Source organism: Molossus molossus, unplaced genomic scaffold (genome assembly GCF_014108415.1).
Source record: "Molossus molossus isolate mMolMol1 unplaced genomic scaffold, mMolMol1.p scaffold_m16_p_15, whole genome shotgun sequence".
NCBI lineage: Eukaryota > Metazoa > Chordata > Mammalia > Chiroptera > Molossidae > Molossus > Molossus molossus.
In genome coordinates this window covers 16,623,177-16,646,489 of record NW_023425350.1, presented here as the reverse complement: position 1 = coordinate 16,646,489, position 23,313 = coordinate 16,623,177, and the positions used below count along the sequence as shown (strand labels likewise).

General features: G+C 45.8%; 1 protein-coding gene across 1 annotated transcript; it reads right to left on the bottom strand.

Moving 5' to 3' along the window:
- Nucleotides 1–415: 415 nt before the first annotated feature.
- TRIM54 (tripartite motif containing 54) lies at nucleotides 416–23,313 on the bottom strand. The gene is made up of 9 exons (XM_036262989.1): nucleotides 22,810–23,313; nucleotides 5,242–5,414; nucleotides 4,588–4,759; nucleotides 2,583–2,678; nucleotides 1,649–1,882; nucleotides 1,376–1,398; nucleotides 1,136–1,260; nucleotides 964–1,047; nucleotides 416–523 (listed from the first exon to the last, which is right to left on the bottom strand). Exons 1-9 carry the CDS (start codon nucleotides 22,975–22,977, stop codon nucleotides 513–515), a joined length of 1,086 nt encoding a protein of 361 aa, XP_036118882.1. The 5' UTR covers nucleotides 22,978–23,313; the 3' UTR covers nucleotides 416–512.

Below are 23,313 nucleotides of genomic sequence, written 5' to 3'. Positions count from 1 at the left end.
AAGAGCCTTTGGCCTCTGTTGTCGGGGCGCGGGGAACCGTCCACAGCAGGGTGGGAACCCACAGGAAAGTGAGGCCTCCCAGGCCGGCGGGAGGGGACCAGTGCTGCAAGAGGAGCATTTAAGAGAATGGCTTTCAGCCAGGGTCCTGTGTCCCCACCGTCCCTAAATCCCCCACGAACTCCAGTCCTAATCCCTCCACACCACCCCGTACTCTTTGTGCTTGGCACTGGGCTCGGGAATCCGTGCCTGACGTCAGGGAGATGCCCAATAGGGGTTTATTTCACTTCCACCCTCCAACCAGTCCCAGACCCGGAGAAGGGAGGAACGGTGATGGGGCGCCTCGGAGCCAGGCTGGGAGCGCGCAGTGAGAGGAGCTGCGGGTTGGGGTGCGTTAGCCCTTTATTGAGCTTTCCCCGCGGCGGTGCCGAGCTGGGGGTTGCGGCGGTCTCTGTGCAGATCCTCCACGACCAGAGCGCCAGGCCCCCGGAGCCGGGTCCCCCACAGGGGGAGGGTCAGTGCAGGCCTGTCCCCAGGAAAGAAAGTGCGGTGAGCAGGAGCTCCGAAGGAACAAAGCAAGTCCAAACCCCAGCTCGCCCTTTTCCCGGGCCACGTGGGTGTCTCCTCTACTTCCCCACCCACTCTGGTCTCCCAAAGCACCAGAGGAATGGCTGGTGGAAAAGAAAGTGTCCCGGGGAAGGGGTGGTGGTGGATGGAGATGGAAGAGAGTATAGGGAGGATAAATGGTGATGGAAGAGAGTATAGGGAGGATAAATGGTGATGGGGGGGAGGGGAGAAAGAAATTTAAAAAGAGAAGAAAAAGGAAATAAAGTGTCCTTTTGCACCGGCGCTAAGGGCGCTCCCCTCCTATGAGGTTGGGAGGCACTTAAAAGGAGTAGGGGCTCCCAGCGAACCCTAGTCCGCAGGGGGGCAGTCTCGCCCCGCTATGCCCCTTCCGACCCTCACCTTCTGGCCGCTCTTCCTCTGGCCCTGCGAGGCCGTCTTCTCCGTCCAAAGCTATTTCCTCATCGTCTTCCTCCCCGGAAGCGCCTGGGCCGAAGGAAGACCCCGTGAGGTGGTGCCCCCTCTGGAGGGTCAGGACACCCCGTCCCGGGCCGCCCCTCCCTGGCTCTCTCACCCGGCTGGAAGTCGATGGTCCTCAGCATTTCGGCCACGTGCTCCACGCTCACAGAGAACTGCTCCATGCTTTCATAGCCTGGCTCTGGCCGTCCTGCCAGCTCCACCTTCGACATTGTCCCGACCCTGCAGCAGCGCAGCGACTCTCTGGAAATGCCCCCGCACCCACCCTCACCCCCACCCCTTCCTGCGGCAGTGAAACCCCACAGCCCCTTCCTTCATCCCTGCCCCGCCTACTCACTTATTGATCAGCTCCTTGGCCTGCTGTAGGGAAGAAAGAAGGGCGAAAGTAAGCATTGTGCCAACCTCTAGCAATGTCCCGTTTCTGCTGCCCACCACAGTCCTCAGGGGTCGGCAGCTGGGGAGAGGCATATCCCAATTCTTAAGGAGAAAGTGGACTCAGAGCGGGTGACTTGCCCAAGGCCATGGGGCAAGTAGGTAGCAGAGATTAGTCTCCATATGCCAAGCCCCCATTCTAGCCACTATGTAGCCTGCTGTCCACCCCCAGGCACACCTGCAGGTAGAGCGCCATCTGTGGCTCCTCCATGGACTGGATGGCTGACTCCACGAGCTTAGAGGAAGCCTCCAAGTGGTCTCCGTACTGGCGAATGAGGCCCCTGACGCGCTGCAGCTTCTCCTCCTGCGCCCGGGCCAGCGCCTGCAGCAGCTCACCCTTCCGCTCCTCCAGCACAGCACACAGGGTCTCGAACCTCTGGTTCAGCAACTGCTTCTGCCTCCGGCTGTTGTCCTGACAGATGGGGAGTGATGATGAGACCTCATAGCTGAGAGATCACCCTTCTCCTTGTCCCACTCCCCACTTCGTGCAAGTCACAGAGAGCCAAGAAGAAAAGTGACCTGGAGTTACACCACAAATTGTGGCAGAGCCGGAGCGCCAGCCAAGGGCTGCAGGTTCCCAGATCTTTTCCGAAATAATAACATGATATTTTTTGAGATATAATTGACAAATAGCATCATATAAATTTCGGGTGTACTATGTAATGATTCAATATTTGTATATGAGGTGAAATGATCACCACAATATGTCTAGTTAATATCTGTCACCATACATAGTAACATTTTTTTTTTCATGTGATGAGAACTTTCAAGATCTACTTTCAGCAAATAACACAATACTTTAAAAGTAGCCTCGTGAGTGTTATCTCTGTCTCTGGGCCTGGTTTTTACTTGTTTATTTAGAACGAAATCATCACATTTAGTTCTCAAAAAGATCCAATGAAGTAAGTGCCACATCATTCCCATTATTACTATTTTATGTAAAAACAAACAAAACCAAAGCACAGAGAAGTTAAGTAACTAGACCAAAGTCACAGAGCTAGTGAGAAGCAGAGCTGAGATTCAAACCCAGCAGCCTGGCTAAGCTCATCTCACTATTTGTGATCCACCTCTAGGAGCCCAGAAATTTTCCCCGCCTCCCACCCCAGGCTTACCTCAATGGTCTGGCACACCTCCTCCATCTGTGTGATCACGGCTTGCACACGGTCATTGCCTGCCACCAGCATCGCGATGCCATCACTGAGCTCACTCTGCCACACACACAGGCCAGTACTTAGGGCTGGAGGACCTGGTCTAGAACTGTACCCTCCCACTGCAGCCAGGGCTGCCTGGGAGATAACTACCCCTCCCCCTCACCATCAGGGCATCTTCAGGGCAGCTATTCCAGAGATCTAGAGGGCATGAGACCATTCAAGAAGTGTGGAAGCACATTCTATGGATTCTGGAAGGTTGAGAGAGTAAGTCCTTTACCACCAAATGAGACATTCATCAAATATTCACCAAGTGCCAGGCACTGGGCTAGATACTTTATCTGTAGATTCATGTCTTCCATCAATTCTGAAAAATTCTTCATGGTTGTTAGGATAACATTGGCTCTTCTTCATTCTCTTTATTCTCTCACTGTGTGACTCTGATTAGATATATCTTATACCTTCTCATCTCAACCTGCTCATCTCCCAGTGCTGCAGTCTAGGCTATTTTTTTTCAGTCTGTTCTTCCTGTTTATTAATTTCTCTTCAGAGAAATCTCTCATTTAATTCATCATTTGAATGTTTTATTTCAACAATTGTATTTTCATTTCCAAAATCTCTATTTGGGTCTTTGTCAAATCTGCATTTTTTTTTTTTTATCCTCACCCAAGGACATTTTTCCATTTTTTGTTCAGATAGAGTGTGAGGGAGAGAGAGAAAGAGAGAGAGAAAGAGACCCATTGACGTGAAAGGGACACATAGAGTGGCTGCCTCCCGCACGACCCAACCAGGGCTGGGGACAAACTGCAACTGAGGTATGTGCCCTTAGCGGGAACCGAACCCAATCTCTCTGGACCGCAGGCCGTCACTCTAACCGCTGAGCCAAACCAGCCAGGGCTCAAATCTGCATTTTTGCTAGTCTAGTATTGCTGTTTTTTCAATTCTATCTTTTTTAGAGCATTTTATACACAGTGACTTTCTATTCTTTTTTTTTTTTTAGATAGAGAGGAAGGGAGAGAGAGATAGAAACATCAATGAGAGAGAACACTGATTGGCCACCTCCTGCATGCCCCCCCACTGGAGATTGGGCCCACAACCTGGGCATGTGCCCTGACAGGGAATCAAACCCACAACCTCTTGGTGCGTGGGTCAATGCTCAACCACTGAGCCACACCTGCTAGGCATCTTTAATCATTCTAATATCTGAATTTCTTGGAGTTCTAAATCTATAATTTTTGTTTCTGCTGACTTCAGTAATGGAGTGCATTTCTTTGTACACCTGCATTTGTGAGCTAATCTTTGTTTTTAATCGAAGTAAAGCCCAAGAGTTTAAACTGAGGGTGTTTTCTCCAGACAGAGTTTGCATTTGCTTTTGCCAAAAGCCAGGTGACACAGCTGACCACTTCAGTTCCTGGGATTCCAATTTAACCTCGGATTCTTGGGGGTCTTCATTGCAGGTCCCCCACCTTTTAGGGGTTTGGAGGCACAGTCTTTCTAGTTTAGTAATACTGCCAGCATTTGCGCCCCAGAAATCCTGCCTTTTCTCTACTCAGGGTTCTGTTCTCGGTTCACTCCATCTCCCTCTCTCCCGCCCCACCCCCACTTGGAAATTTCCTTTGCTTCTTTTGTGCCTACCAATATAATTTTAAATTATATTTTATGTAGAATCTAGTTGTGTGATGGTAAGAGGGCTTGAGAGTATCTAGTTCACCATACTGAAGTCTCTGCTTGCATCCATTATCTTATTTTATCCTGAAATTACTCCCAGAAAAAGACATTTTTATCCCCAGTTTACAAGTGAGGAAAGTGAGGGCCAGAGAAGTCAAGTGACTTACCCAAGGTCACTCACAGGGCTGGGACTTTAGCCCTAATCTGCTAGCTTTTAAAGCCAAGTGGAGTAAGAGGCCGAAGTTAGAGACCCGGTCTTATGCCCCCAGCCCCACATGCCTGCTCCCTCCACTGCTCATACCTTCTGGCGTTTGTAAATGGTGGGCAGTGGGGCCACTTCACAGTCCTTGTGGGCACCAAAGACCTTGCAGAGAGAGCAAGTGGGCACTTCACAGCTCAGGCAGTAGATATTGATCTTCTCCTCTTCATGCTCCTCGCACATGAGGTGCTGCTCAGCCTTGGAGTGAAGTGGCCTGGAGGGGCATGGGCAGGGTGGCAGGAGGGTCAGGGGCCAGGCCAGGGGGGAGGGGAGGCCTGAGGGTGTGAGGCCCATGAACACCTCTTCAGTCTCCACCAGTCACCACCACCTTTCCTGCCCCTGCAGCTGTGCTGTGGCTGAGCAGGTGAGTGACTTCCACAGGGCTCTTCATTTGAGGACTAGAAAGAGCTAAAGAATAGTCTCTATTACAGGAGGCAGAGAAGCCCCACAGGGTAGGAAGTAATGGGGGGTTGGCAAGGACCTTGCTGGTGGACTGCCAGCCCTTCCCCAGGTGGAGAGAGTGAAAGCGAAGCAGTGACCAGGAATCAGAGCCACGGAGCTGAGCGATCCCGGGCAAGTCCCTCCCTGCTCCGCCTCACTCCTCTCGGCTCTGAACTGAAGGGGCAGGTTGATTTGGTGCCCCTCCCTGCAGCCCTGATGGGGTCCCAGGCTGTGACCCAGGCCCTAACAGCTCACCGGGAAGACTCCTGCTTGTAAATGTCGATAATGTTCTCCACTAGCAGGTTTCGCTGCAGGCCATAGACACCATGTCGGTCCAGGACAACCTCATGCCTGCAAGATGGGCAGCGGAAACGGCCTCCTGAAGACACAGTGGTGGAGCCCCGGGACTGCCACAGAGGGTTCGAGGCCTGTGGGGCAGGTGATGTGAGAGAACAGGCACTGTGAGGCCGGAGGGAACTGGGAGGCAGGGGGAAGGTAATGGGGGCTGGGGAGCAGGAGAATGATGGAGAAGGTGGCATCAGCTCTTTTCTTCTTTTTTTTTTTTTTTATCCTCACCCGAGGACATTTTTCCATTTTTTGTACAGACAGAGTGGGAGGGAGAGAGAGGAAGAGAGAGAGAGGGAAACATCGATGTGAAAGGGACACATCGAGTGGCTGCCACCCACGCGACCAACCAGGGCCGGGGACAAACTGCAACCAAAGTACATGCCCTTAGCGGGAACCGAAACCGGGTCTCTCCGGACCGCAGGCGGACGCTCTAACCGCTGAGCCAAACTGGCCAGAGCGGCATCAGCTCTTTTCTATGGCTGGGCGCTCCTCTGAGAGCACTCAGGGTGGGTGGCCATTTAGATTTTGTGTCCCACCTTTATCTTATTACTCAGTCCACCTCCTTGAGTGTGTCTGCATCCAGAGTTTAGCTTCAGTCAAGCCCTAGTCAGAGTGGGTTCTCCCCAGAGAGGCCCAGCTTGGAGTTGTGAGGTGACACTGACCTCGGCAGGAAGGCTCAGGTGGGAAAAGGACTCTAAGTGATGCAGCCAATATCCTCCAGCCTGGGGCTCTCATGGGCCACACCTGGGTTGCTCTGCAGCTCTGGGCAGGGGCTCAAGCAGAGACAAGTGCTGAACAATGGGGCAAACAAGCCACATTGTGCTGGGCAATTCTGGCAAATCACTCCAGGGACTGGGAAGCAGGAGTCCTGGGTTCCGTTGCTGCCCTCGACACTGATCTACTCTATGTACATTTGAGCAAACATTCAACCTCTGTAAAGTTAAAAACTAGATTGGATTATTCATTCTACAACAGATATTGAGTGTGCCAGGTAATTATTAGGCTCTGAGGATGAGATCTGCACAAATGCCTCCCTCTCCTAAGGACAAGCAAACCGACAACTACATTCAGAAATCTGGGTGTGATGCCAGGAGTAAGTTCAGAAGGAGGACTTACCAGAGACGCTCAGCACTTCTTCCCTTTTATACCTCTTGGAGAACTTGCTCCACCTATACTGAAATGGCCTACTATGCCCCAGGCCACACACAATTGGCTCACAGTCGAGGGGATGATCGCCTGACCCAAGCAGGACAAATCAAACTTTCTCTCTAGGAACTTGGAGTTGAGACATAAAACCTGACATGGCTAGACCATGTGTGGCTTTGAAAATGAAAAGACCTGTGGTGTTGGGCTAAGAGTTAACATTGTGACCACCCAAGGTCTTGTATAAGTAGAAGAAGAAAGTGTGAGGGATCAGAAACTGTGAACAGAAAAGGCTGGTCTGCAGAGAGGAGAAAAGAGTCAATTTGTGGAGAGCAGCAGAGATGAACTCTGGTAGAGACTGCTTGTTGTTTCTCAAGATTCACCTCTTCTTCTTCTTAAATAATAGAGCCCCTGAGATTTTAGCAAGAGACATGGAACAAAGGACATGTGTCCAAACAGCTGCATGTAGCCAAGGGACTGTGTTCTGTCCAATGTGGTGTAGATAGAAATGTTCTGTGCTATTTCTAGGAAGTGTACAGGTCCTCGAATAACATTGATGAGATGTCACAGGAACTTGACTCTTGTTCATATCAAGTAACCTATGGTAAAATTGGTTTCAGTATACATCATTTCATTTAAAGTCACAGAACTTATTGCCAATGTTAAGTGAAGACTTACTGAATCTTTTATGGGAGGGACATGCCCTGCTCCTCCTTTCTCCTTCCTGCTGACTGAAATGAATATAGAATGGCTCACTTGAAGCTGTCATCTTGAGCCATGAGGTAGCCACATGTTGAGAATGGCAGCAAGATAAAAGAAGAGTATCTGATGAGGCAGTCCTGGACTGCCTACCCATACTTTCACTTGGGAGAAAAAGCAAATTTTTACCTTCTTGAAGCTATTGTTATTTGGAGTTTTCTGTCACTTACAGTAGAACCTAATCCTAACCGGCTGGAAGACCACACACTCCTAGAGAATAATAGAGTAGTCAGTCACCTGTGACTTTGTATATTTGAATGCATTTCCTACAGTTGGGTTCCATCAGATTCTCCAAATCCTAATGCTATACATCAGCCAGATGGTCCCTTAGATGTGCTCAGCAGCACCCTATAACACCTAGAGGGCACCCAAGTCCAGAATCTTGGTTGATCTTTTTTTTTTTTTTTATCCTCACCCGAGGACATTTTTTGTTCAGGTATAGTGGGAGGGAGAGAAAGGAAGAGAGAGAGAGAGAAACATCGATGTGAAAGGAACACATCGAGTGGCTGCCACCCGCACGACCGACCAGGGCCGGGGACAAACTGCAACCAAGGTATATGCCCTTAGCGGGAACCGAACCCGGGTCTCTCCGGACCGCAGGCTGATGCTCTAACCGCTGAGCCAAACCGGCCAGGGCGTTGGTTGATCTTTTGGTAGCAAGAAATGTAGGCAAGGCAGGGAATGTGGCCCTCTTGTGAAGTGCACAGCCTGTCTTGGGGAGAGTGACTGGCATGTCACAAATATTACATTTGGGGGAGATTTCTTGAGAATTATAAGAAGCAAATGCTTTAGCTGGTACAAATTAGTTCGAGATTATCCAAGGCTGTGTTTGTGTATTTGTCTTTCTCAGTAACTAGATTATATGAATACTGTTTGGTTTAGTTTAGGGATGGGTTAAAGTGTAAGATCACTGGGCTTTTGTTTGTTTCATACAGTTTCCTTTTAATATTAGGATCCAAGTGAGTAAGGAGGTGTTGGGAGAAGGCTGAGCTAGCAAGCTCTTGCAAGAATCTTACTTCACTTTTATGAATGAAAAAAAGGGGTTCTATGGAAAGTAACCTCACAGGGTGATCTGATTGTAAATTCCTAACTGGGCAGGTCATGGTGGGTAGTCATGCCCCAGGTATATAACTTTTTTTTTTTGCCTGTTTTTATTTATTTATATTTTTTAATTTATCTTTATAGTTGAAAGTATTACAGATGTCCTCCCTTTATTTTCCTATTGAGCCACCTACTCCCCCCCCCCCCATATAACTTTTGTAGTAAAGGTTTATATTTGTCATAAACAAGCCCTGTCCCTTGTTTCTGTGCATCTAGGTTAACACACCTTTCAACATACCTACAACCACCCTCAAGACAGAGCTCATAATCTTATTAACTATACTATATTCCAAACCCCACCTTAATTTTGTTTTTTGTTAATTTTCACCAGAGGATATTTTTCCATTGATTTTTAGATAGAGTATAAGGTGGGGGCGGGGGAGAAAGAGAAACATCATTGTGAGAGAGACACATTGATTGGTTGCATCCCACACAACCCTAACCAGGGCTAGGGACTGAACCTGCAACCCAGGTACATGCCCTTGACCAGGAATCAAATCCGAGACCCTTCGGTCTTTGGGCTGACAATCTAACCACTGAACCAAACTGGCCAGGGCATTCCCTCCTTAATTTTAAATGAAGCTGCAAAAATGTTATTCTGTGGAGCATTTGAGAGCTTGATCCTTGGCATATATCATCAGTTTGGCTCAAATAAACTCTTATTAAAATTCTCTTCAGCTTTCAATGTTTCTTACATCAACACTTTGATTAGCTGGTGGGAACCCTATAAAGATGTTCAGTAAATGTCTAAATGGCATAAAAGGTCATGTTCTAAAGCTTGGCCCAGAGCAAAGTCAAACTCGTAAGTACCCTCTCTCCTCCACCTCCCTCCCTCACTGCACCCTTCCTCTATATGCATTATTTAACATTCAACATGTGTTTTGAGGGTCTATCATGTATCAAGCACTGCTCTGTGGGCTCTCCAGACATTACTGAATTTAATCCTCAAGGACTTCTTGTACAGATGGTGGAGGAGAAGAACATTTACCCCCTAACATCTGTTGAGCTAACATCTGTTGAGCACTTACTTTATGTCAGGCTTTGCTCTAAGTCCTTTTATTGGTATGAACTCATTTACTCCTCATATCAACCCTATGAAGTAGGTGCCACTACTAGCCCCATTTCAAAGATAGGAAATTGTAGCCCAAACAAGTTAAATAAATTCCACATGGCCATCGGCTAATAGGTGGCAGAATTAATAGTTGAATTTGGGCACTCTGACTCCAGAGTCCATCCTAATAATCAGTGTACTACATTTTGAGTTTCAACATTCATCTCTATGAGTTTCAGGTCATGAAAGGCCAAACATCAACCTTTCACCAAGGACAGAAACAGCAGCCTAAAATTCAACCATGGTTGAATTTTTCTGAGCAGAGATAAACAGATGATGATTCAGATCAAAACCTGTTGTGCCATGGAGCATGATAAGTGCCCAGATTGCAACCAGAAAGATCTGCTTGTCAGTGAAAAGGAGACTCCAGCTCAGGAAACCTCCTCCAATGGATCTATGCATGCCCCCAGGGAGGATAATTAATCAGATTCTGTGTGAAAAATATTCTGATACAGCATAACCAAATTGAGACACTCAAATATATCTACTAATCCAGGTCATATTCCTCTAGTCACCAAATAAGACAAAGGACTAAACAGAGATTGCAAACCAATGATAATACCCAGCTAGCCAGTTTACACTTAAGAAAACAGTGGAAGAAAGCCAAGGTAAATGGAAGGTTAAGTAAAGAATTCACTTTCAGCACTAAATGAAACTCCCCCTATTCAAAGATGGGTGATAAGCAGAAGGGATCTAACAGGAGATGCAAGCCCAGATAATACAAAAATAACAGGAATAAGAAAGCATGACAAGCAAGGAACAGATGAATAATACACTTTGGAAGAAGAATTGCTCTAAGAAATAGTACTATTTCAGTATAACATTTTAAAGGAAACAAAGAAAACAGTCCTTTTGATTAAAGAAGAGATATAAGTGATCAAAGGTGGAGAAGAAAAGTGAGCTGGCAGAATTAAGGAAACAAATCGAATAAAATATATTAACAACATAGAAGCAAAATGCATGTTTGTCACAGAAGGAAGTAGAATCAATGATACTGATCCAAGTCACATAGATTGTAGAAAATAACAGAGATAAAAGTAATTAAGGCTACATGCTACGTTATGGATCACATATGCTAAGTGAAATAAGTGACAAAAAAGGACAAATATTGTATGATCCTTCTTATATGAGGTGCCTGGAACAGTCAAAGTCATGGAGATAAAAAGCACAATGGTGCTTGCCAGGGGCTGGGGGCGGGGGCTGTAAGGGAGAGTTATTGTATAATGGGAACAAAGTTTCAGTTTGGGAAGATGGAAAAGTTCTGGAGATAAATAGTGGTGATGATTGTGAACAATGTGAATATTCTTCTTTTTTTCTTTTTAATCCTCACCCAAGGATATTTTTCCATTTATCTTCAGATGAAGTGGGAGGAAGAGAGAGAGAGAGAGAGAGAGAGAGAGAAACATCTATGTGAGAGAGACACAGCGACTGGTTGCCTCTTGCACAACCCAAACCAGGGAGGACTGGGACTGAACCACAACCCAGGTACGTGCCCTTGACCGGTATCAAACCCAAGACTCTCCGGTCCGCGGGCCAACGTTCTAACCACTGAGCAAAACTGGCCAGGGCTCAATATTCTTAATGCCACTGAACTGTTTATGATACATTTATATCATGTGTACTTTAGCACAATATTTTAAAAGAAAGTTTTTTTAAAAAAGTAATCAGGACTTGTCGGGATGTCTTGGCCAAGGGTCCTAGTTCAGACTCCTCCCAGTCAGGACTGACTTCAGGGACTCACCTGAGGCAGACTTGGAAAGCACACTACCTCTGTACCAATTTCTCAACTGCCAAAGAAATTCTTTTAGCAGCTCATCCCACTGGCTGATCACTACCGTTCTCTGGGACCCAGGAGCCTGAGAGGCAATCCATACTCAGGCAGTCCACCCTAAGTCCTTTGTTTGAATAGCACCTCTCCTGGGACCTTGAGAGCACACAAGAAAGCTGGTGGGGATGGCTGCACCTCTGCCATCTTCACAGTTGGCTAAGGGCTGGTGCTGTTTCCTGGAGCAGACACTACCATTGAGCACAGCTTTCCCATTCATCGCCTGGTCCTGGTCCCACAGTACCTTCCCTTTCCCAAAGCTCAGGTCCTCCTGCTGTACTTACTATACCTCTGGCTGGTGGCTTTCCTCTTAATCCCCAGGGCATCCCTGTGTTTCCCAAAATACGATATACATCCTGATGACAAGCATGAAGATTTTAGGTGGTTTGAGGCTGGGCATTTACATTTTTTGTCTTTATTTTAATGCACATTGGAAAAAACAACCAGCCTATAAAACTGGTGATTTTTCATGGATTTTATTATTTAGAATGAGGGTAAAGTAAATATTTAAGCCTTAATATTGAGTCCTTTTGACTAGAAATATTAAATACGTGGTACACAGCTATGGCAAGAATCAGGAAGGTGAAATGAGAATGAAGTTTGGGGAGTCTATGCTAACCCTTTTCTGACTCCCTCTTCTCATCAAAACTTGTCTGTCTTGGGTCCCAACCTTTGGCAAATGCTGGGTGGCTACTTTGAGAAAGTCATCTGTACTGGATAACATTGTTACTCCTTCCTGGTAATACCTCTATATTTTAACAGAGGGCATTTAATGCAGCACCATATAGGGAGAGTAGCACTGATCTGAAGATGTAGTTTAGGATTTGCTATATATGACCTTGCGAAAGTTAATTTCTTGCAGGCTCCAATTTCCCAGATCTACAAAGAGGGTTTTTACTTAGCACTAGGTCCTTTCAAGGGCTGATGTTCTCTGAACAGTGAGCCTTCAATGATAGAATTATGGTAAGAATATCAGATATCATGACCTGTATGTTTTTGCCTGTGAGATGGGAGAAGGGAGTTAGTGGTTTTTACAACAACCTTCTCCTCTCACACTACGTAGACACCACCTCCCTCTCTGTTTAACTTTGTGATCCAGTATGTCAATCGTTTGTGTCTCCCACTAGCTGTCACTGGAGCGCCCTCTTCCTGTCTGATGGAAGCAGTTCTTGAAATCCCATCTCTGAAATAGCCCTAGTGTGTTTAGATGGATTTATACATTTTACGATCTATGAGGCTTGAATTTTATACAATACATCTGTATTATTTTTGTAACTGAAATAAAAATAGAATTCCTTTTTAAGAATAAATATGCTGGTTATTCACAGCAGAGGAAAGATTAAATGACTTATTAATGAAATTATGTTCCATTTTTAATGGAGTTCTTACTAACATGGGAAGATACATCATGATTTTAGATGGAAAAATAAAACAGGATATAAATCTGTATAGACAGTAGGATCCTAATTTGGAAATGTGCTATGAGATTTATAGGTGATTTTTAGAAAAATATGTTTTAATTGACTTTTTTTATAGAGAAAAGGGAGAGAGAGATAGAAACATCCATGTGAAAGAGAAACATTGACCAGCTGCTTCCTGCACGCCCCCTACTGGGGATTGAGCCTGCAACCTGGGCATGTGCCCTGACAGGGAATCGAACCTGGACTTCTCAGTCCATGGGGTGATGCTCAATCTGCTGAGCCACACTGGCCGGGCTACAGGTGATTTAAAAAATGTCTTTGTATTTATCTACATTCCCCAAATTTCTCTGTATACACCATGAATTACTTTATAAAATTCATGAAATAAAAATTAAACAATTTTGCAATAATTTGTGAGTAATAAAATTAAATTGTGGGAAATTTCTTCCTTCTTTAATTTTTATTTAAAAAATTTTATAATTTCCAAATTTTGTACAAGCACTTTCAGGTTTGGGGGAAAATAAAGCTTTACTTTTTGAAAATGCAATTACCAGTCCTCACATGAAAGGAAAGGGGGCGCTAGAGTGCCATAAGAGCCAACAAGAGAAATACTCCTTGGTAAAGAACTGTCTGTTAGTTTAAGGAAGGGGATGTTTAAGGAGATACCATTTGAAGACTGGGTAGACAGGTAACAGGAGACCAGAGAGACGATAGGAGGTTAGGTTACAAATAAGGAAGGGGGTCATGAGGGAAACTAGAAGATACTTGAAGAGCCTTTTTTAAAAAAATTGTAGTAAAATCACAAAGGACTTTGAATCCAAGGGTAAGGATATAAGCTTAACTTTGTAAACAGGGCCCTGGCCCGTTTGAGGACCCATATCTCAGTTGTGGGTTCGATCCCTGGCCCCCATTGGGGTGCAGGATGGATGTTTCTCTCTCTCCCTCCCACTCTATCTTTTTTAAAAAATGGTTTTGTAAAAACAAAATATTGCTTTTGTGATTTTTTTTTTTTTTTTGTAAACAGGGTTTCTAAACTGCGAGAGATTTTCTAAGAGTGAGTGTCATTCTAAAAAGGCTATTTGGATGGACAGGAGGGGAGAGGCTAAAGGCACAGCGATTTGGATGGACAGGAGGGGAGAGGCTAAAGGCACAGCAATTTGGATGGACAGGAGGGGAGAGGCTAAAGGCACAGCGATTTGGATGGACAGGAGGGGAGAGGCTAAAGGCACAGCGATTTGGATGGACAGGAGGGGAGAGGCTAAAGGCACAGCGATTTGGGTGGACAGGAGGGGAGAGGCTAAAGGCACAGCGATTTGGATGGACAGGAGGGGAGAGGCTAAAGGCACAGCGATTTGGGTGGACAGGAGGGGAGAGGCTAAAGGCACAGCGATTTGGATGGACAGGAGGGGAGAGGCTAAAGGCACAGCGATTTGGGTGGACAGGAGGGGAGAGGCTAAAGGCACAGCGATTTGGATGGACAGGAGGGGAGAGGCTAAAGGCACAGCAATTGGATGGACAGGAGGGGAGAGGCTAAAGGCACAGCGATTTGGGTGGACAGGAGGGGAGAGGCTAAAGGCACAGCGATTGGATGGACAGGAGGGGAGAGGCTAAAGGCACAGCGATTTGGGTGGACAGGAGGGGAGAGGCTAAAGGCACAGCGATTTGGGTGGACAGGAGGGGAGAGGCTAAAGGCACAGCGATTTGATGGACAGGAGGGGAGAGGCTAAAGGCACAGCGATTTGGGTGGACAGGAGGGGAGAGGCTAAAGGCACAGCGATTTGGATGGACAGGAGGGGAGAGGCTAAAGGCACAGCAATTTGGATGGACAGGAGGGGAGAGGCTAAAGGCACAGCTCAGGTGGGAAGCAAGAGCCACAGTCAATGTGAGTCACATGCCCGCCCTGAGACGGTGGCAGCAATCACTGAATGGCTAGGAATGCTGGAGGTTGAATCAGTAGGCTGGGCCAATCACTTGGATGAGGGTGGGTGGGTGGTGGGAAGAGGAGGGAGTCAAAGACAGTTCTGACATTTCAAGCTCGGATGCTTGGGTACTTAACCTGGGGACAACAGCCCCCAAAAGATCCATGACTAGAATTCAGGTGGTCAGTGAATCCAGATGGAAAAATAAAATTACATCTTTGTTTTCACTAACCTCTAGCTGAAATTGGGCACTTTCCTCAATTATGAAGGTAGGTGACAAACCACAGTCGTTGTAGTAGTATGTCAGCAACAGAAATCACAGGCATTTTCATATCACATTACAGGTGTTGATCGCATCTCCAAAAATAATTTACGCTCATCACTACTTCTAAACTATAGCAGTTATTAGGCCCACTGTTCGATCTCATTATTCAATGTGTTAATCAAAAAGCACATTTAGCCCTGGCCAGTTTGGCTCAGCAGTTGGAGCATCAGCCCTCGGACCAGAGTCATGTGTTCGATTCTGGTCAAGGGCACGTACCTTGGTTGTGGTTCATTTCCCAGCCCTGGTCGGGGACATGTGGGAGGCAACCAAGCGATGTGTGTGTGTGTCTCTCTCTCTCTTTCTCCCTCTTTCTCTCCCCCACCCACTCTATCTGAAGATAAATGGAAAAATATCCTCAGGTGAGGATTAAAAATAAAAAATAAAATAAATAAAAAATTGTCACTTATCCTTAAAAAAAAAAGCACATATATTACTCTATAAAACATGTTCTAATTATTTTGGTATTTATTCCAGTGTTTCTCAAGCTTTTATCTTTTTGGCTCCTCATTCAAGGAATTTTTCAATTGATTTTTAGAGTGGAAGGGAGGGAGGGAGAGAGAGAGAGGAACATTGATGTGAAAGAGACACATGAATTTGTTGCCTCCCAACAGCCCAGACCAGGGCCAGGGATCAAACCTGCAACCCAGATACATGCCCTTGACAGGGAATTGAACCCACCACCTTTTGGTCTGTGGGCCTAACTGCTGAGCCAAACTGGTCAGGGCTCAAGCATTTTTTAAAAAACGTTTTTCTTCTTTATTGATTTTAGAGGTTGGGGGAGGGAGGCAGAGAAATAGAAACATCAATGAGAGAGAACATCGACTGATTGCCTCCTGCATGCCCCACACTGGGGACCAGGCCCACAATCTAGGCATGTGCCCTGACGGGGAATCAAACCGGCGACCTCTTAGTGCATGGGTCGAAGCTCAACCACACCAGGTGAGCTCAAGCTTTTTTTATTACTGTCTCTTTCAGGAGCTTTTTTTTTATCCTCGCCCGAGGACATTTTTTCCATTTTTTGTTCAGATGGGGGGGCGGGGAACATCCATGTGAAAGGGACACATCAAGTGGCTGCCTCCCACAAGACCCAACCAGGGCCGGGGACAAACTGCAACCGAGGTACGTGCCCTTAGCAGGAACCGAACCTGGGTCTCTCTGGACCGCAGGCCTATGCTCTAACTGCTGAGCCAAACTGACGAGGGCCCAGGAGCTTTTTAAAACAATTTTCTCCCCCTAATTGCTAACTACTTTCCATTACATTGTAATACCACAAATCTTAAAAAGTAAAAAAATTATAGAAGCAGAGAGTAGAATGGGAAGATGTTGGTCAAAAGGTAAAACTTTCAGTTATAAAATAAATAAATTCTGGAGATCTGATGTACAGCACGGTGACATAGTTAATAATACTGTATTGTATAGTTGGCATTTGCTAAGAGACCACACACACACACAAATGGTAACTATGTGAGGTGGTGGATGGATTAACTAGCTTGCTTGTGGTGATCATTTCACAATGTATACATATATCAAATTATCACATTGTACACTATTAATATATATATAATTTTTGTCAATCTGTACCTTGCTAAAGCAGGAGAGGGCAGTCTTACATGAAAGTAATAAATAAATAAATGAATAAATAAATAAATACATACATAAATAGTTAGTTAGTTAAAAATAAGATCATAGCCCTTGCCGGTTTGCTCAATGGTTAGAGCATCAGCCTGTAGACCAAAGACTCACAGGTTTGATTCCTGATCATGGGCATGTATCTTGGTTGCAGGTTCAATCCCGGGCCCCTGTGGGGTTGTGCGGGAGGCAACCAATCGATGTGTCTCTCTCACACACATGATGTTTCTCTCTTTCTCTCTCCCTTCCTCCCCCCTACTCTACCTAAAAATCAATGGAAAAATATTCCCGGGTGAAGATAAAAATAAATAAATAAATGACAACATAATAAAAAAATTTTAATACCACAGAGCAATATCACCCCCATTGAGAATGCATGAGAATGCATGTCGTGTTTTACCACAATTAATTTTCTTTATAATCATACATGTTATATATATATATATATTTTTTTTTATCCTCACCCGAGGACATTTTCCCATTTTTTTGTTCAGGTAGAGTGGGAGGGAGAGAGAGGAACAGAGAGAGAGAGAGAAACATCGATGTGAAAGGGACACATCGAGTGGCTGCCACCCGCACTACCGACCAGGGCCAGGGACAAACTGCAACCGAGGTACGCGCCCTTAGCGGGAACCGAACCCGGGTCTCTCAGGACCACAGGTCGACGCTCTAACCGCTGAGCCAAACTGGCCAGGGCCATACATGTTATATTTTATGCATTTTTTTTTTTTATCCTCACCAGAGGACATTTTTCCTTTTTTGTTCAGGTAGAGTGGGAGGGAGAGAGAGGAAGAGAGAGAAAGAGAAATATCGACGTGAAAGGGACACATTGAGTGGCCGCCTCTCGCATGACCCCAACCGGGTCGCTTTGGGGTCAGGGACAAACTGCAACTTAGGTACGTGCCCTTATCAGGAATGAACTCAGGTCTCTCTGGACTGCAGGCCGATGCTCTAACCTTCTAACCGCTGAGCCAAACTGGCCAGGGCTATATTTTATGCTTGAAAGACACTGTTATTTACACACACACACACACACACACACACACACACACACACACACATTGTCCTTAGAAAGGGTCCACAGGCTTGACATGCTGCAAAGGGGTCCATGGCACAAAAGAAAATTACTTCCTGCCCTGATTGTAAGTTCCTGGATGGTCTCAGCACAAATAGGAATTTTGTACTGTGAGGCGTATATGGCAATCAATCTCCTGAATACATCTCCATCGCTGGTAGTGTCACATTGGGCTAAAGAGCTCTCAGCTTATATCCAGTTAGCAAAATCCTATCTTTTGTTTCTGTTTATCTTTTCATTTCAAGATTAAGAAGTAATTGATGGGCTCTGTTGTACACATAAATGTCTTTGTTCTTTTCTTTCATCTTGCCTTGTAAGATTGTGCAAACAAGAGAGCCAGCCCCATAAAGTGAAATTTTATGTGCCAGTGATGTGATGTGTAAAGGAAACAGAACACCTAGATTTATATCCCTATTCAGTTCCTTTGTTTGTGTGACTATAACCTGTTTCCTGTGTTCTCCCTATAAAATGGCAATGCTATCCATTCTACCTAATTCAGATGGAATCATGCATGTGATTACAAAGCTCTCCTCTAGACCTTAAAAACATATGACCACACAGCCCGGCCTGGTATGGTTCAGTGGATTGCACGTCATCCCATGGACTGAGAAGTCCTGGTTTGATTCCAGGTCAGGGCATGTGCTCCAGTTTCAGTCTTTTTTTTTTTTTTTGTAATCCTCACCCAAGGACACTTTTGCATTTATCTTCAGATAGAGTGGGAGGGAGGAAGAGAGAGAGAGAAACATCCATGTGAGAGAGACACATCGACTGGCTGCCGCCCACATGACCCCAACTGGAGCTGGGGACAAACTGCAACTGAGGCACATGCCCCTAGCAGGAACCGAACCTGGGACTCCCTGGTCTGCAGGCTGACGCTCTGACCACTGAGCCAAACCGGCCAGGGCTTGGGTTGCAGTCTTGATCCCCAGTAGGGGGTGTGCAAGAGACTGACGATGGATGTTTCTCTCTCATATCAATATTGTTCTCTCACATTGATATTTCTCTCTCTCTCCCTTCCTCTCTCTTTAAAAAAATCAATTAAAAACATATATATATATATATATATATAACCACACAGAACCACAGGACATGAAATAACTGTTCTTTCTTCACTGTGAAGGATAAAATGGTATAAAAGAAATAAATGGAATTTAATTCTAGGCTATGTTCAAGGCTTTTATGTGGCATGCATGCCAACAGTTGTTACTCTTTTAGGCTCTATGGTGCCTTCTATTTCCTTTGCAACATTTCATAACATCTAATAGAAATGCTCCATCTAGAAAGATGCTCTGTGAATGCAGTTACTCTAGCAAATCTATACTTATGTCAGAATGTTTTCCCTCTTCCTTGACAATCCAGAGTGATGCTGATTTGTGATACTGGCCCAGGATGCAAGATGGGGGTGGGGGGTAATGTTGGAGGCATTGGAGGCGTTCTCTCCCAAACTGGTGGCTTGGCCAAGGACAAAGAGTGGACCACGTGGGTCCTCTGAGCCATCCTTGGAATATACTGAAGAAACCATGGGGAAATAGTGGGCAGAAGACCAGAGATTTGGAGAAAAGGTGAAGAGCCTTAGAAGAATCCAGGTGTTGGCTAAAGCGAAGTTGCAGGTGGGGAAGTGATTCCGAGTGGAAGGCTGGCTCTGCCTGGCAGAACCCGGCGAGGAGCCTGGCACAGGTGACTTGTGAAAGGAGGCTGGCTGAGAGGTGGACTGACAAGCAGGAGAGGGAGTCAAGTTGAGACACTAGCAACGAAATGGAAAACCCTTAAAAAAAAGAGAAATCAATAATTCTTCTTGAACTTGTAAAATCAAATAGAATTACAAGGATGTCAAAGATTAGTTTAAAGCATCCTTTTTATCTCACTCATCAGATACAGATACAGATATAGCTGATATAGATAGATATATAGATATAGATATAGATATATAGCTTGAAGAGGTGAAATAGCCTGATGTACATCACATGGCAAATTAAGGAAGAAACTGTTTGAAGAGATCCCAGGAATGCTAAGTCGCAGTCTAGGTTTTTGTTCCCTACTAAATCAAGTTTCTTCCCTAAAGTCAGTAAGCTCTTTAACCCTGCTTCAAGGTTAATTCAATTCACGAAATTTTAATAAATCAATTTTTCACGAGAGAGACCTGCCCCTGGCTGGTCTGGGGAGGTCCTGGTGCCCTCAGCAGCAGGTGGAAGTGGTCGGGGAGGGCGGCTGTGTCGGATTTCCACTGAGGCCTGTGCTTGATAACAACAGGTCTTAACAATGGAACTGATAAAGACCTGGAACTCGGGGTGGAGTGATCCAACACAGAGGTCATCTCTTTCCCAGGCTGCCCTTCACCAGAGGAGGAGGCCTCCTTCTTGATATTCCCATCTCTGTAAATCTCTCCCTAAATGGACATCCTCCAGAAAAGCTGTTCCTGAACAATCTTACAAGGCCTTCTGCTTGTCTGTTGAATGACAGCAGGCTGCAGCTCATAAACAAGGGCCCACAGGGAAGTGGAGCAAGTATAAAATAAACGGAAGGCTTGCTTTAAAGTAGTTCAGGAGCAAATAGAGTTTACAAATACAGAAACACATGGGAAGATGTTTGTGTCAAATTCCCACACCAACAGCTTTCTTCTAGTCAAAATGATTGGTGGCTGAGTGGGTATAGTGTGGGGAAAGAGGGAGAAATTAAAGGGGGCTAATAGGGTGCTTTGGTGTTTTATGATGTTTAAATTGAGAGAGAGAGAGAGAGAGAAAGAGAGAGAGAGAGAGAGAGAGAATGAGAATTACAGTTCTAATGAAAACTAGTTAAACCATGATGAAAACTATGTAAAAATATGTATGGGGACAAGGGCTTTAAAGTAATATGCAAACATGAAAATAATTGTGTTGGGGAGGTAGGATTATGGATGATTTCCTCCTAAACCCTTAATACTGTCCCACATTTTCAATAAAATGTTTGAACTTTCAAATTTTGTTTCTTGCTGTTATAAAATCACATTTCTTTAAAATTCTTGTTTGTTGTCCATCACAGCAGTTTTTAGGACAGCAAACGCCGGACACCACCTAAATGTGTTCGAGGTCTGAGGAAACAGGCTGTGCTCCAGTCACAGTGATGGAACACCATACAGCCATTTAAAGGGGGACCCAAATCTGAACGTGTGGCTATGGAGCGACTGCCAAGAAAGAGTAAGTGAACAAAGGCAGGTGTAGGGCAACGTGTCTAGTTTAAATATGTGTGTGTACAGACACACACGCGCATACCTATCCGTGGAAAACTGCTGAACGGCTACCTGAGAAAGCTGGTAATGGCTCTCTCCATCTGGAGACGGGAGCTGAGCACCCGAGACAGAGTCACTTTTCAAACTCCTATACTGTTTGAAAAACCATGTGTGTGTGTGTGTGTGTGTAATATAATATACCTGTATCACTATTATAAGTTCTATTAACTTTCTAGGTATTGTTCTAAGGGTATTCTTCTTAAGTGGCTTGAAGATAGAGAAACCAAAAGTCCTATTCTTGTCCTCATACTTAGAAAACAGACAATCTGATTATGCCTAGAGTTGTCAAAATGTGGAGGCAAAGTGTGAAAAAACGAAATATGCTCATCTTTCAGAGGAGATCTACTGAGATGAACATACATAAATGCAGCCGAAGAACTGGGTCAGCCTCCCACCAGGCCAGCCCAAATAAAGCAGCAAGAAAACAAGATGCTCACTCTTCCCTGCTTGGAGGGCCCAGGGTGCTCTGTCTCTGAAAAGACCCACAGAACCATATCATCTCCCAAATATTCTGCACAGAATTTGGCCCAAAGCATTCCCATGTCTCTTAGGGCCCAGACCAGTATTCTAGAGCTTCAAGGGACCAAAGCAAGCGTGCCTGATTATGGACAGACTTGGACAAGAGATGCCACTTAAACATCTTCAGGCCTCCCATCCCTGGGTCCCGATGCCCGTGTTGGCTCTGAGGTACTCTGGAGCCAAAAAGACTCGTAGAGGAATCGGAGATGAGAATGGGCCTCGATGGGAAGATGGCAGGAAAGACTATGGGGTTGGGCACTCAGGGAAGATGGCAGACAACAGACAAAGGGTGGTCCCAGGACACAGCTGAGGGACAGGCTGACTTAGTGAGCCCATTACTTCTCTCCCAAACATACTGCCTCAAAGAACTTCAAAGGCAAGCATTTTCTTGGTTAAATTAAAAATCACTGTGTTCAACAGTTTCTCATAGTTTTTGATACAGATGAAGAATATGTTCCTTATCACTGCCATGCATACTAATCTGGTCAACTCTCGTCTATTCAATTTTTACTTCATTTGCAAGAGGGCTGTGCGTGCATGCGTGCGTGTGTGTGTGTCTGTCTTTCCCCCTCACTCTCTCTGATCTTTGTCCCATTTCGTAGATTACTAGAACCTATACCAGTGACATAAGGCAAGAAAGCCCATTTATAAACCATTCTGCTATATGCTGCTTTTAAAAAAACAACAACCATAGTTATAATGATACCTGTGAATTTGATTAGGTCTGCTTTGCCCGGTGACCACACGGTAACCCAAACTGGCTGCATTTCTGGGAAGTAAAATGTCTTCTCTGCTTTCTCTCTGTTTAAGTGATCTTAATCCTTTTTAACCAGCAGGCCCCTTTATGACTACTCTGAAGTGGGGGATAGATGGGACTCTGTTGATTGGGGAGGATTCTCAGGCTCCTGCCCGCTGTCTAATTCTACCACCCAAAGATGGATGGCGCTGTCATCATGGACCTTCCTCACAGGGTTTATTTTTAAATATCTCATTATTTCAATGCTATTTTCTCCAGATTTTCCATAATGTTCGTCAAATCTGAAACTCCGAACTGGAACGCAGAGTCTAGCACAGATGTGACACAGCCTGGTGTAGGATCACCTCCCACCTATTTTCTGTGGAGGTCTGCTTTCCTCCGGAGGTACCATCATTCCAGCTGCTGTCCACGCACAGGCTGACCTCACCAGCCTGCAGAGCAGCTGCTGACTCATGCTTAGACTGGGATCGCCCAGAACCCCGGCTCCTCTTCTGTCCTTCAGCCAGGACAGCCACCACCCGTCACATAGAGCACTCTGCCCATCACCTTCTGGGGGCTCAGCTCTGATGAGAAGTCTCCCGCAAGTGCACATCGCCTCACCTGGCCCTGCCCCTGCCCCGGCCCACCTGGAAGACGTCATTGGCACACTTTCGGCACAGGTTGTGCTGGCAGGGCAGGATCACCACCGGTTTGGAGAACATCTCCAGGCAGATGGGGCAGATAAGCTGCTTCTCCAGGTTGTCCATGCTGTGCGCATCCCCTAGCAGCGGCTTGAAACCCACTGCGAAGTTCATCCCCTCAGTGCTCCTGCCGCCCCGGGCCCTGGCCCTGCCCTGGCCCTCCCTCACTGCCTCTGGACCCTTCCTGGTTTACTTCCGACAGGCTGTGGATTCTTGTGTTCCCTTTTGTTGCTCACTCTTGAAATAGCTCTGCTATCTCTCTCGTCCCCTTCTGAGAATTCCCCTCGTCCTTAGCTGTTTTCAGGCACTTCTCCTCTTTCTCTTCTTTGCTCTGTGCTGCAGCCAGGCGCACGCAGCTTGCTCTACCCCTCACTCCCTGAGTAGCTCTGTCCCTGGAAATTTCTCCTTTTGTTCCCAAACGACTCTTGCTCACTCTATGGGCAGCACTCT